This window comes from Colletotrichum fructicola (genome assembly GCF_000319635.2).
Source record: "Colletotrichum fructicola Nara gc5 chromosome Unknown KSG_Nara_v1_contig06, whole genome shotgun sequence".
NCBI lineage: Eukaryota > Fungi > Ascomycota > Sordariomycetes > Glomerellales > Glomerellaceae > Colletotrichum > Colletotrichum fructicola.
The window spans coordinates 1,666,136-1,679,986 of record NW_027094056.1 but is presented as its reverse complement, the minus strand read 5'-3'; the positions used below and the strand labels follow the sequence as shown (position 1 = coordinate 1,679,986).

Here is a 13,851-nt window from a genome sequence, read left to right as displayed (position 1 = left end):
AACAAATGCTTGCATCAGGGCTGCCAATTCCGACACCAAGCTCGAAAAGACAATTTTGTGCTGTACAGCGGTTTGATAAGCTCAACTGCTATCTCCAAGCTGTATTCTGTTGTTGATGGTCGCATGCTTTTCCCCACTGGATCGGGTATCGCGCCGGAAAATCACAGCCTATGAGAAACGTTCTGATAACACCAGATGACCGATGACCAGGGTTAATGCAACTCCAGGAACCGGAGCTTAATCAGGGCGATTGTATCCGGATCCGCAGAGACCCATTGATTCGACAGGGAAAACATGTCTAGTGTGTAAGTGCATAGCAAGGTCCGCGCGATAACGCGGGCATAGCGATGGAAGAATCGGCTCCGAAGCAGCGAGATGCGAAACATCGCCTCAGGACTGAGATAAAAAACGTTCCGATTGAGTACTTCAAACATCACAACGCAACAATACGCATTGATTTCTCCACAAGCTTCAGTCTCATCATCTCATCTCACACAGTGCACCTCGCAAACTTGACATACAGGCGTTCCAACGATGGCATCTACAGACGAATTACGAGTAGTCATTGTCGGCGCGGGCTTTTGCGGTCTGACGGCAGCAATCGAGTGTAAGCTTCGAGGCATGCACCCAATTCTTATCGAAGCATACCCCGGCGCCAGCTCCCACGGTGACTTGCTGGACTTTGTGCGAAATGCCGGTCGGGTCTTCGAGTCGTGGGGAGGAGGAAAAGTTGGCCGCGCGCTCACCGCGGTGGGCGTGAACGCTGCCAAGTATCTTGAGTTCTTCAACGCCGACAACGAGCTCCTGCACAAGGACCCGTGGCCGCAGGGCACCGAGTTTCAATACGTCTACGCTGGGCACCGCGGCGAAATGCATGAGATTGTGTACAGTTACGCTCTGGAGATTGGTGTCGACATGCGCTTTAACACACGCGTCGCCAAATACCTCGACACCGACAAGGAAAGGGGCGTAGTCACGGATACTCGCGAGAAAATCCTTGGTGACGCGGTCTTGGCTTGTGACGGGCCGAAGTCAATTGCGCGGGACCAGTTGCTGAACCTGACGGAGAGCAAGGTCAACAGCGGATATGCAATATTTCGAGCATACTTCAACATCACTGATGGGCTGCGCCAGGCTTCTGGAATTGCCGATTTACTTCCGGAGGGCGAAGACTGTGTTCGATGCTGGGTTGGACGCGACATGCACGGCTTCATTTACACGTGGAAGAATGGAAGGTGAGTTCTTTTTGATTTTAATGTTTCCCCAGCCTTTGGCTCTCTTCATTGTGCTTTCAATGTGGGCACATCACGGACATCATGAATCTATAATCTAACTGGGCTGTAATACTTTTAGGGATTGTGCTTGGGTCTTAACCCACAAGGACGAGACAGACATTGCAGAGTCGTGGTCCGAGAAGACCACCAGGGCGGACGTTCGATACTTCCTGGACAAAGCCAAGTTCCCTGAAGTATGGTACACTATTCTCGAGGCCACTCCAGAGGACCGATTAATTGACTACAAACTTGTGTGGCGAGACCCTCTTACCACTTGGCTCTCCCCTACCAAACGAGCCGCGGTTATGGGTGATGCAGCACATTGCCACCTTCCTACATCAGCTCAAGGAGCTTGTCAAGCGGTCGAAGACGCAGCCGTAGTTGCCATGTGTCTGGAAAGGTCCAAGGGGGATGTTGAGCTGGCTTTGCAGGTCTTTGAACGTATCCGATTCAACCGGTCTCATGTTATTCACCAGGCATCCATATCAACCCGAAATATCTACCACCAACACGACTGGACGCCCGAGTATGTTGCAAAGCACCCTAGCTCCCTGGTCATCCCACTTTTTGACTGGATCACCGAATACGATGTCTACAAAGAGGTTGATGCGCATTTTGACCACCTGGCTGAGGATGTAAGGAGCGGAAGACAAGGCACTATTGAACAGCTGGCGCTGCCAGCCGGTGGAAATTACGATGAGATGGAGATCACTGCCAACAAAGAGGTTTTTTCGGACCTGGGAAGCAAGCCTTCGATTGTTACCTTGGAGGCAAGTTCTGTGCAGGCGTAAGCATCTCAGCCATGTTATGTCAAATAATTAGTCATGTTATATTTGGCAGCCAGTCTTGGCTGTTGAAGCAACATGCATGGCGTCTATCAATCGCATCACATTTATATCGTAATATCATGACCGAAATATTTTCTGGGACGCTTTGAACATATTTAAGCACCGCTTTTTCCACTTCAAGGGCTTGATAATAGTAGACGCAGTCAAGTCAAACAACACAGAGGCGCACTCAACCAAGATCTTCATTCTAGTGATACGTTCCTCACGTTTCATCGATTCGCGCTCCCGCCTTCCGTATCTTCACTCGTTGGGAGCACGAACTTCCCGAAGTATGGTTCGCAAATTGTTTACTAACGCATAAAATGCTGCGCAAGCTCTTCTCTTGGATTTTTTCTCATTGAAAACTACAGCAGTATATCTCTCCTACTTGGGCAAATAGGCCTCGACCGTGATTTCAATATGTAGCCCAGGGAAGACCAAAGATTTAACCTCCACACCCGTCCACACAGGTCGGGTATTCTTCAGATAAGACTTTGCAATTGGGATCACCACACCAGAAATGCCTTTGCCATTGTGCGCAACTTCAAAGGTTTTCACCTGTTCCTGAGTTCAGCACGCAAACTACATCACCGGGATTGGGTACAAAAGTCATACAGAATAGACGTGCTCCCATGCGTCGTCGCCAAGACCAGCCGCCTTGAGGCTGCGAGAGACATGTTCGAAGGCTTCTTTCACTTCATCCTCGATGTTTTCAGGAATTGAACCGTCGTCTTTGATTCCAAGCTGACCGCCAACTATGATTCGACTGGCATTCGGTGGCACAACCACGGCATGCGAGATGCCAAAATCCTGGGCTGAGGCTTCACCTCCGGCCCAGTCAGCAAAGCGGAAACCGTACTGTGTAAGCGTTGACTCTGCCATGTTCGGAATGCACGGAAAACTATCTGCGGAAGTTTTGCCATTTTGACATTGCCACTGTCTCACGTTCTTGGGTTCATATACCAAAAAGGAATCTGTGCGTTATTCTGTTCTGCCAGTAACAAAATCTTCCCTTCACGAGTTGCCATCGGAACCAACAACAGGACCTCGGAATGACTCTCCAGGTGGCCGGGTGGGATACTCGGAGGCCGCGGGCTGATGTGAAACGACGACGTCAAACAATCAGACCGGGAAAATTAGCTTATTGGTTAGTTCTTATCTGGTCCTCGCAACTTCAGGTATCCGGATATTTTCTGGACACCTAATTATTTCCTATCGGTCAGCTTCTTGGTTGGTAATTGCGGCCACCCCCTAGGCCACAAGCAGCTAAGCTACACGATATGGTGGAGCAAGATTACTAGGATGAATGCGGGGTAATTACCTTACAGACCAGGGGTTATCACTGTTATCTAATCCACACATGCACTCTCAGTACTGGGTAGGCTAAGACTGGCTAAATGAGTATGCAATAAAGCCGTAATAGCCATGCCGTGTTAATTTCTCGACAGGTTATGTTAAACATTGATCATCTGTGCTGATGCACATTGACGGCGTTGTGCTTTTCCAACTCCAGCGCGCTGATCTACGAGCCATGGCCCTGTCTTCAAAAATCGTTGTGTTGGTACAACAGAAATGGCATTTGGTCCTGCCGTGTTTGGTGTTGGCCTATCTTCTTTGGAATCGTTACCAAAAGAGGCTATCCAAAGTTCCTGGTCCTTTGATAAACTCATTAACTACGCTGCCACGAATGTGGTCGGTCTACCGAGGCCACCACCACCTGGACGAGCTGAAATGGCACGCCAAGTATGGCAAAATCGTGCGTGTAGCGCCGAACCTGGTAGCGATATCCGACGTGGATGAAATCAACCAGATATACGGCATCGGCACCAAGTTCATCAAATCCGCATTCTATGATCTTTCAGCTCTCTATGACGAGGAAGGCCTGGTCCCGGATCCGTTCGTAATTCAACATGACAAAGGACTCCACTCACGTATGAAGCGCAACGCTGCCAATGCATACAGTATGAATGGATTGGTACAGTTCGAACCATGGATCAACACCGTCATGGACCGATTGGTCGCCATTCTGGACAGGAATGCCTCATCTGGAACAGTCTGCGACTTGGGAACCCTGCTAAAGATGTTCGCCATGGACGCAGTGTGCACTTTGACCATGGGGCGAGACCTCTCCTACATGGAGAAAGGTGGCCATCTCGGCTTCTTCCCAACTCTCGATCTCTTCACCAGTTACATGTCTATTGTAAGTCATGTGTAGCACGAGACTGAAGTAATAGACGTAGTACAAGGGTCAACTGACAGAAACTGGTAAACTAGATGGGCCATGTGCCTTGGGTGCATCCAGTCTTATTGGGCAACCCAATAATCGCAAAGTACATGACCGGTAGTGATAAATCTGGCACGGCCTTATTTGACCTGGCGACCAAGGAGCTTGAGAGAACGCGGCGTGAGCCTCCCGCAGAGGATGCGCCCATGACATTCTTGGCCCGATTAGGCCTCAATCAGGACGCCAATCCCAAGTCGATTCCAGATCGTGAGATCATCACTCACGCCTTTGGGAATCTCTCAGCTGGTTCCGACACCACGGCCGCCGCTATGAGATCCGTCCTCTACAACATTCTCCGCAACCCCAGAGCTTACGCGCGATTGGCGAAAGATGTCCGGGAGAACCTACGGCTGCCAGTCACTTTTACTAAGGCATACGCAATCCCTTACCTACGAGCAGTCATTCAAGAAGCTATGCGCTTACATCCTTCTGTTGGTCAACTGCTTGGTCGAGTGGTACCTCCAACAGGAGCCACAATAGGCAAGTACTACCTAGCACCGGGGACAGAGGTCGGTATGTCTCCATGGGTGGTTCATCGTGACCCGGATATTTTCCCAGATCCTGATGCATTCATCCCGGAGAGATGGCTTGTTGGTGAAAACGGTACAACCGAGGCGCAGCTTCGCCGAATGGAACGATCATTCCTTGCATTCGGACATGGATCGCACACATGCAGTGGCAAGCATATCAGCATCATGGAGGTCACCAAATTAGTTGGAACACTGCTTTTGAAATATGACATGGAGTACGTGAAGATCGGAGAGGGTTACAAATTCGTGAACCATTGGTTTACATCTCAGACTGGGTTAAATGTAGCTTTCCGCCATGTTAAGGCAAGCAACATAGAGATTTAGCGGGAGAAATGAGGAGCTTTAAACGGGCAACTTTCACATACACCAACCTTAAGGTAGTAAGGGTTGTTATGATGGGGTGATTTCAAGTTGCCTTCATTTCAACGTCACTCTTTTCCAAAGCAATCAAGAGTCTGCCCTGCTAATCGCGGAGGCTTCAGATGGATATTCAATATGTTTCACACCACAGCTGTAATTACGGCCAAGTACATTTCTCAAGGTTAGAAAGAAGGTTTTCAGGAAGAGAGCAAAAGTAAGAGCTTTTAGTCAGAGTGATATTTCGCCACATCAGTTGAAGGCAGGAAAATTCATGATAGAGACAAACGGATCACTTAGCTAGGACATGCTAAAGAGTGTATGGGCATCTCTGGTCGTTTGGTCGCCAACGTTATCATTCCAGACGTGCACAAAAACCGTTCAATTGGCTACATTACGACTGTTATGAGTTCCTTCCTTGCCGCTACCCCATTATTTCCCATTCTTGGTTGTCTTCGTGATGAGTGTTAAACTTCTAGCTTCGATCTTCCGACATTATGTGGCATGAAGGTGAGATGACATTCTGTTGCCATGTGAATGCACATTCGTCGGAGAGTATTCCGCATCAATCGCATCTTCTGTCTGACTTCACCGTCCTTCCCGTCTGGTACAGGCCCCACTCCCATTCACCTCCATCTCATCCCACGTTGAAGGCTTTGATTGCTGGTGGCAATCTAACCCCAGTTCAGCTGAGCAAGACCATGTTCGCAGCCACCAGTCAGTACCATGGCACCGTCAAGCACTTAATTCACTTGTGCGACTGAATTGGCGGCGTCCCTCTTCAACAGACCTACTATTGAGGGAGCTGTTCTTTGACAACATGAGGTTCTTTGGGATTTGTCTTGCCGGAAAGGAAACATTGTTGGCTTTGTCGCGGGAGGTAGTTTGTTCTAGGTCGAGTTGCCTTCGAAGTATTCTAAGGAGCACAGCAAGGATTGGAGATTTTGCTGCCCCGACTCCAACGTCGATTCATTGCATTGGAGTTGACAGATAATACAAGAAAACCGAAGCAAATGTTCAGTGAACTTCTGTGCCACCTCCAATTGAACCCCAGTCATCTCGAAATATCCCACAGAATAAGGTTAGAGCTAGCTCCCTGCCCATGACGCAAGAAGCTCAACCAAAACTCCATGTCCGGCTGCTGGAATGTGGGTCCCGGCTGCAACTTTGCTTTTCCCCAATCCATCTTCTGGTCGGAGCTTTGTAGGAGGCGGGGAAACTGAAGCCGAGGTCAAACCAATGACGCCAATTGTAGCACAGATATTGTCGATTTCAAATCTTCCCCTCTCTCAACAAACACATCCGTCACATTGATATCTTGCCATCGACCAGTCGTCCACGTCGCCAGAAGCATCAATTCCTCTCCAAATCCCTTCATATTACCCAGATACAGTTTCTGATTCTCTCTAATCAGTCACCATGGTCAAAGTCGGCGACTCCCTGCCTTCCGGCACCAAATTCACGTAAGCCCCTCCCTTCGACCCATTGACGACAGAGGACTGACCAAACCTCCAAGCTACGTCCCTTACGACCCCCAGACCGAATCCCTCACAGCCTGCGGCCTCCCGATATCCTACGACGCCTCTGCCGAATGGGCCAACAAGAAGGTCGTCCTCTTCGCCGTCCCCGGTGCCTTCACCCCAGGCTGCTCCGCCCGCCACCTCCCCGGCTACATTGAGAAGCGCAAGGACCTCATCGCCAAGGGTGTCGACATCGTCGCCTGCATCGCATACAACGATGCCTTCGTGATGAGCGCCTGGAGCAAGGCCAACAACGTCAAGAACAGCCCCGAGGAGATCCTCTTCCTTAGCGACGGCGAGCTGGCGTTCAGCAAGCAGATCGGATGGACGATGGGCGAACGGTGTGCGCGGTACGCGCTCGTGATTGACAACGGAAAGATTGTGTACGCGGAGAAGGAGGAGGTCCCGAAGGAAGTCAGTGTTAGCGGTGTTGATGCAGTGCTCGCGAAGTTGTAGATGAGCTCAGTACAGGTCTAAACGCACATTTCCAATGGGCGCACCGCAAGTCCTGTTTTCCCGTTCTGGAACAACTTCTTTGACCCCTTCTCCAATGGGATTGTCATCACCGTTGCCCCCAATCGTCTTCAATTGTCTCCGTTGTCTCCGTCGTCTCCGTCGTCTCCGTCGTTGTGGAAAAGATCTGTTTCAATCGTGATGTCCGAAATCGGGTTCCAGTCGGCATCGTCCTCCGCGAGAGAGCCTTCAATGGGGAGCTCGAAGGAGTTGAACGGCCATCTCTCCAGGGCCTCTTCCACCGGCAACCGACAGTAGGTGATGTTGGAATCGACGTCGGAAGAGCCTATCTGCACCTTGGCATTTCGGGCAACGACCAGATGATCGATATCAAAGATCCTCCACGGAGTCAACTGAATTTGCTCCAATTTCGGTAGTGAGCGTAGAAAGAAGCTGGCAATACGTGCCCACTCCGGGGCGTTATTTTCAAAGCATAAGAACGGTATATATAACATCTTGAGACATCTTCCGAACTCAAGGACCCCCTACGGAAGGCAGGTTAGCTCACTGGGTCACTCCTCCAGGTATCGAGGGGGCAAGCCTTACATTGTGAACGTAATGGGTCAACTCGTCCACTGCGTCGTCATGAATGCTACCAAACATGGCAAATCGCTCCAATTGCGGGAACGCCAGAAGAATGGTGCGTATGAAGGTGCTCTTATAGGTCATCTTCGTATTTCCCAAAGTGAAAGATGTCAAAGTATCGCTTCGAAAGGGACCGTTGATTCGAATGAGTTTGTTGTCGTAATTCGCAGTGTCCCACCAGAAAAGTGCTTTCGTGGAAGGGCACCGGGAAATCAAGTATTCACCCAGCCGAGACCCCGCCCTGCGATCGCCAAGCCTGAGCCGCAATGTCTTCATTTTCTCAAAACACAAACAAGGGGTTGCATAAACGAGACTTCGCTCAAGACATTCGATACTACTCATTTGGTCAGTAACACTGATCGACAGGATGAGTTCCTCGATAAACGGTGCTATAGACGTCAGAGCATAGCCAAGATGCGTTCCGAGACCGTGGCGTTTGAAATATGTCTGTTGCCTCGGTGCACAAATCGGAAGATCCATGGACGCGAAATCTTCAGAGTGAATTGCGATCTTGAGGGATCTTTTCAAGGGACGTCAGCCTTTGTTTGGTGAAAGAAAATCCAGTACTTACCTCGCGACCTTCACAATGTGAGGCCTATCGTTGAAATCTTGAATCTCTCTCAACACCTCTGAAACGGTCCCAGCGATGCAAATGGTACCAAGAGCATTGGCCATCAAGTCGGCTCTCATTGATGATGAAGTGCTGGACAGCATTGCAAGATCCTTCTTGGTGAGATAGCTGTTGACTTGAACTTGAAGCTCAGGCAGGAGCTGGCAGTAGGGAAAGTGCGCTTTGGTTGCATACACCTTGGGTAGAGTGGGTTCAGTACCTTCCGCGTGGAGATGGATGTGCGAAGCAGGCGCGTAGACGTCCCAGACCGGCTCGTAAGCCAAATCACACTCGAAGACCAGATCCTGGACACAAGGCATCTTAGAAGAGAAAGGGGGTAGTTGAAGTGATGGCGTTGGTGAATGAAGACTGACGTTTTGTTGTGGTGTCGTGGAAGGTATGAAGTGAGGGTAAGTTGAAAATTTCTCAATGGAAGGGGGGAAGGGGGCTTCCTTCCTCAGAGTCCAGACTTCAGGTTGTTGCGAAAGCTCAGCTTCGCTTGGTCCAAGCTCAAGTCATAGAGGATACTAGGTTATTATCAGAGTATTGTGGCCCTCGAAACGACGACAGAGGCAAGGGCGACGGGGACGAGAGATGCAAGAGCGAAGGGGAGAGGATGAACATGCATGGTTGCCATGATCCCTTTGTCTCTGAGATCGATAGGACTTCGCCGGCTGATTGTTTCCGTTCAAGGTCCTGGCAGACGAGGACATAGGCTGCGTGATGCTTTTGGCTCCAGGCTGCATTTTTGAAGGCTACTACTGGTTTACATCTGCGATTCGCCTTGCCAGAATCTCATCAATCACATAGTCATCTCTTTTCTCGATCACTACGTCGTTGAAACCGACGATCGCGATGGCCGCCGGCCACGTTCGACGTCTTTTGGAGGGTTGGCGGATGCCCGTCCCTTCAGCGCCCAGACCAGAAGAAACAAATGAGCAGCTTGATTTCAATCTCATACCCAGCTTGAAAGCGGTGCTTCTGTAAACCAACCATGATTACTGGAGCGTTGTACTTTCCTTGAAAAGACTGTCCATCCATACCGGTCGAGAGGAAGTGACTTATCGTGAGGGTTGCAAAGTAAATCTCATGGATTCTGTTCGCAGCATTGTGAGGCTGATTGACTTTGAACCCCTTGTTCCCATCTTGTAATCTAATTACAGGCATAGATCAATCTCATCCTGATTCAAATACAGTGCTTACCCGTCGGTGACGCTGTACTAGCATAGCTAAAACAATGCCGTTGTCGGCACATTTCATTCTTTTCAACTTCGTCATTCAAAACTCGCAACATGCGAGAACCGAAGAGAATCTTGCGATCTTGGACGTGGCTTCTGGATACTTTCGCGTAATTGACTCCGTATCGCAAGGAGCATGACCAGGCGGTATCATATCCGAGTTCGCTGGAATCGCACGACGATATGTCTCTGGTTTTGAACAAGACGCTATCGAGTCGGCGATAGAATCATTTGAGAGCACTCCAAGTAGTGCGCCAGCGGCGGCCTCAAGTGACTCTGCAACGAAGGCGTCTGATAGGGTTGGCACCGCATCACTCAACTATCCTAGTTCTGGCAACCAAACACTGGGTGTGCAGATGGGTGAACTGAAGACCTTGTTCGGATGGGTATTTTCCGGCCGGAGTGATGACATATAGCATGGCCAGGCTGAGAGGCGGCAGCGTGAATGTTGACAGTGGCCGACCTCAGACAATTCTGACTATCAAGTGAGGCAGGATGTTTTGGGTGCAATCATCAGATTTCGATTGGAGAGCAGCGATGTTCATTGCAGCGCTTATGATGATAAAAATGCATGTGATACAAGTAGGAGTACATGTTGAGCTCAGTAGCTGTAGACCGCGGCAACGGCGACAACCCTCGCAAGGCAGCCTTCAAAGCACCTTAAAAGCGGACACGTCCCTTGGTAAAAGCAAGAGCCAGCCATCCAGCAATCAAAGCGAGACCACCAATGGGAGTGACAGGGCCGAGGAACTTGAGGTCGGGGTTGAGGATGAGAGCGTAGATGCTGCCACTGAACATGGTCATGCCAGCGGTGAAGAAACCGGCAGCAACGGGGTTTTGGCGGGCGATGAGCAGAGCGATCGAGTGGGCGAGCTAATTCTCATGAGTATTCATCCGACGAATTCACCAGACGGAGACGACAGCCCCGGGAGAGGCCATTTACCTGGTAGTGGGCTGCGGTCGTCCAGCTGGCGATCTTTGCGGGATCAGAAATGCGGTTCTTGAGGCCGTGGGCCCCGAAGGCTCCGAAGCCGACGGCGGTGGCGCCAAAGACAGCTCCGACCTTCCAGTACAGCTGGCTGCTCATGGTTTCTTCTTCGTCCCCGACGGTATCGGGCTTGGGTGATTGAGTCGGAAGAAGCGAGGTGGTCTCGTCGGCTTGAGTATTGGACATGAGGGATTGATGGGATGATCTGATGGGTCGTGAGGGTGAAAGACTCCTGGTGGCTCGCTCGCTGAACGCGACGCTCCGAATGCCGACAGAGCACGCGAGGAGCCGACTGGACAAGTCCGGCTGAGTAATCGTGATCTTGGCGGGAAAGCCAGCTGTCAACGGCCGCAGCCGCGAAGTCATAGTGGAGTTCGCATCGACGAAGCGATCAGATGAACGAGAGTGCTTGACTTCAGCTGACAGGCTGGACAATCTCTGGTTCAAGGGGCGATGAATAGCATGAATTTGAACATCAAGATTTGAATTTATCCCAGGTGGGGATTAAACACGAGCGACCCCGTCGATTTACAACGACAAGACGCCCACCAAACTATTCTGGAATCTCGGCTGGACCAAGCGAGCAACTCAGAGTCAATTTCCGACTAGTTCGTCAACCGAAAAGATGGTTTCGTGGTGTAGTTGGTTATCACGTCAGTCTAACACACTGAAGGTCTCCGGTTCAAGTCCGGGCGAAATCAATTTCTTTTGCCTATTCGACAAACTTTTGTCTGTTGCTTTTCGTTGTCTTTTCCTCCGAGTTTTTTTCCTCCTAGATAACTGAGATAGACATTCAGTTAGTTCAACTTCGACTTGAATTTTGCCGCCTGCCTGACCTAACTAGACACATCGCTAAGAAAACACATAAGTCACTGCGATTGACAGGAAACCCTGAGTGAGATCGGCGCCTAAAAGGAGACTAGCGCCAAATGCCCCACCCGTATTCAAACAATTCCGACTGGTTAGCAATACGGTTGGAATGCTCTGCGAATCGCTCAATTTTCAATACGCGGGATCTTGAAATACGACGGATTCGATCCACCGGGCACTGCCTTGCGATGGACCTGGCGTCATCTCCCCCAGTAAAACTTATGAGTTACGAACTGTGCTTCAATAAAAGAAGTTCAAAACTATTAGCGTTCACCTTGGTGATCTGGTTATAATATGATAATGTTTGCTTATTGCTAGTCTGACGTTCTTCCATTAAACATATTAGAGCTATTACCGGCTTGGCATAAGTTGTTGATCCCATGTGTAATTGCGTCCAAACGGGAGACGTAGCCATACCCATCGCAACAAGGACAAACGAATATCCCTCTGTTGCAAGTGGCCCAACGAGATCCTCTTAAACGCTTCAAGCGGAAGCCTCCATCCATTTAAGCATGATTTCTCCATTGAAATTGGTCCCTTTGTTGATCGAGAAATCCGTACCTGAGGATCTGTGAAGTCGCTTTGCCTACGCGAGCACAGTGCATGGATCTGGGGAATGCAGCCTAGGACCGGCGGCACCGGGGTGGCTTGGCTCCCAACGACGTGGATCATCTGGAGACTTTAAAGGAGTGTCTGGGCTTGTCCTGCCGGGGATAACACTCTGGACCCTTCATTCAATCTGCACTTTGATTCAACGTCGTCGAACCTCAACGTTTGAGCGGCCACCACTGCTCCCGTCCCCTGAAAGTCTGCAACAACTCGGTTCTGCGATCTTCATTTCGGAGCCAGTTCGTCCATCGGACCCTCGTCAGCTCAGTTCTGTCAAGGAAAATGCGTCAGAGAACGCCGCATCGGAAATCGCGGTTTGGCTGCAAGGAGTGCAAACAACGCCACGTGAAATGCGACGAAAGCCGCCCGTCATGCGTCAACTGTTCTACCGCCCTCCGACGGTGTTCGTATCTCGACACCGAAACGACTCTACCTTCGCCATCGGCATTTATGTACCAATGCCCGAGCCCAGCTGCATCAACAGAGTCATCGGCTGCGGCGGCTGGCTCTATCCCAATCGAGCAGCCCTTGTACAGGCCACAGTATCCACCAACAGAGCCGTATGACCTTCTCCATATGGAGCTGCTCTTCCATTTTGAGCACGAGCTAGGGGCCGAGATGGAATTTGGAGACTCGACGCGGGAGAAATTTCAGCGAATGTCCATCAAGCAAGCACTTGGTACGCCATATCTCATGGACGAACTGCTGGCCTTATCAGCCGCTCATATGAGCACCCTTCCTGGAAAGGACCAAGCATTTTACCGAGCCGAAGCAACACGACTTCAAACAAGAGCCTTGTCGCAGTTTAATCTTGCCAAAGCTGAGATTTCAAATGACAACTTCCTAGCAATATTTCTCTACTCGACTTGGCTCGGCCAACATGTCTTGTTCGACACCTTCATTCACCAAGGCAATTTCGCGACAGTGTTGGATAAGTTGGTGCACTGCATGAACCTCCACCGTGGCATCCGCACCATCGTCGCTGGGTCCTGGAGTATCCTGCGAGGTCATCTTGTGGCACACCTAGGCCCAGACTCACCGTTTGTGGATAGTATCATCATCGAGCCGGACGCGATGGAAAGGGGCACCGAATGCGCGGGTTTGGTGGAGCTCTTCGACAAAAGCGATCTTGGCGAGTCAACGCGCTCGGCATGTCGTGAAGCGATTGATGCACTGCAGCTCATGTTTGACGTGCAAAATAAGCCTGGAATATCCCCAGGCAGACGGCGAGCGACCGTACAGGAGTGGTCGATCAGAGTTCCAACGGAGTATGTCAATTTGTTAGACCAGCGGCGGCCGGAAGCCCTTGTGGTACTAGCGTACTGGGCGGTCCTTCTGCATTTGTCAAGGGAGTACTGGGCATATGCAAATGCTGGGAAGGCTTTGGTCCAGTCTATCTCGGCCCATCTTGGCACGTACTGGAGTGAGTGGCTGGCTTGGCCGCAGAAGATGGTGGATGAACCCATTGCATGTACTCCCGTTGATCCTTCTTTACAATAACACTTGAGCTGGCTCCGGTCTTTCACACTCACGTCTATGCATGCAATGCTGTCACTCATTTATTCTCATTCAAAGTTGCGGTGTGCAGCTGCAAGGCTGCTCCATCTTGGGTATGTACAGTCGACAAAAGTCCCCGGCTAGAGATC

At 50.4% G+C, this 13,851-nt stretch overlaps 7 protein-coding genes across 7 annotated transcripts; 4 read left to right on the top strand and 3 right to left on the bottom strand.

The window, feature by feature from the left end:
- Positions 1 to 534: 534 nt before the first annotated feature.
- On the top strand, positions 535 to 2,065 carry roqM-0 (FAD-dependent monooxygenase roqM; the record flags this gene model as incomplete). The annotated part of the gene is made up of 2 exons (XM_032021895.1): positions 535 to 1,235; positions 1,354 to 2,065. 2 exons carry the CDS (start codon positions 535 to 537, stop codon positions 2,063 to 2,065), a joined length of 1,413 nt encoding a protein of 470 aa, XP_031892432.1.
- Positions 2,066 to 2,485: 420 nt separating this feature from the next.
- Positions 2,486 to 2,983, bottom strand: CGGC5_v010759 (uncharacterized protein; the record flags this gene model as incomplete). The annotated part of the gene is made up of 2 exons (XM_032021906.1): positions 2,486 to 2,659; positions 2,717 to 2,983. The coding sequence occupies 2 exons, from the start codon at positions 2,981 to 2,983 to the stop codon at positions 2,486 to 2,488; spliced, it is 441 nt and encodes a 146-aa protein (XP_031892431.1).
- Positions 2,984 to 3,788: 805 nt separating this feature from the next.
- On the top strand, positions 3,789 to 5,239 carry CGGC5_v010758 (Cytochrome P450 monooxygenase; the record flags this gene model as incomplete). Its single annotated transcript, XM_032021918.1, has 2 exons — positions 3,789 to 4,301; positions 4,376 to 5,239. 2 exons carry the CDS (start codon positions 3,789 to 3,791, stop codon positions 5,237 to 5,239), a joined length of 1,377 nt encoding a protein of 458 aa, XP_031892722.1.
- A 1,452-nt stretch (positions 5,240 to 6,691) lies between these two features.
- Positions 6,692 to 7,248, top strand: aspf3-1 (Peroxiredoxin Asp f3; the record flags this gene model as incomplete). The annotated part of the gene is made up of 2 exons (XM_032021929.1): positions 6,692 to 6,735; positions 6,789 to 7,248. 2 exons carry the CDS (start codon positions 6,692 to 6,694, stop codon positions 7,246 to 7,248), a joined length of 504 nt encoding a protein of 167 aa, XP_031892740.1.
- A 128-nt stretch (positions 7,249 to 7,376) lies between these two features.
- CGGC5_v010756 (uncharacterized protein) lies at positions 7,377 to 8,820 on the bottom strand (the record flags this gene model as incomplete). The annotated part of the gene is made up of 3 exons (XM_032021940.1): positions 7,377 to 7,790; positions 7,852 to 8,410; positions 8,462 to 8,820. 3 exons carry the CDS (start codon positions 8,818 to 8,820, stop codon positions 7,377 to 7,379), a joined length of 1,332 nt encoding a protein of 443 aa, XP_031892807.1.
- Positions 8,821 to 10,398: 1,578 nt separating this feature from the next.
- Positions 10,399 to 11,092, bottom strand: CGGC5_v010755 (UPF0382 membrane protein; the record flags this gene model as incomplete). The annotated part of the gene is made up of 2 exons (XM_032021952.1): positions 10,399 to 10,611; positions 10,682 to 11,092. 2 exons carry the CDS (start codon positions 11,090 to 11,092, stop codon positions 10,399 to 10,401), a joined length of 624 nt encoding a protein of 207 aa, XP_031892808.1.
- A 1,563-nt stretch (positions 11,093 to 12,655) lies between these two features.
- On the top strand, positions 12,656 to 13,705 carry CGGC5_v010754 (uncharacterized protein; the record flags this gene model as incomplete). The annotated part of the gene is made up of 1 exon (XM_032021963.1): positions 12,656 to 13,705. The coding sequence occupies one exon, from the start codon at positions 12,656 to 12,658 to the stop codon at positions 13,703 to 13,705; it is 1,050 nt and encodes a 349-aa protein (XP_031892805.1).
- Positions 13,706 to 13,851: the final 146 nt, after the last annotated feature.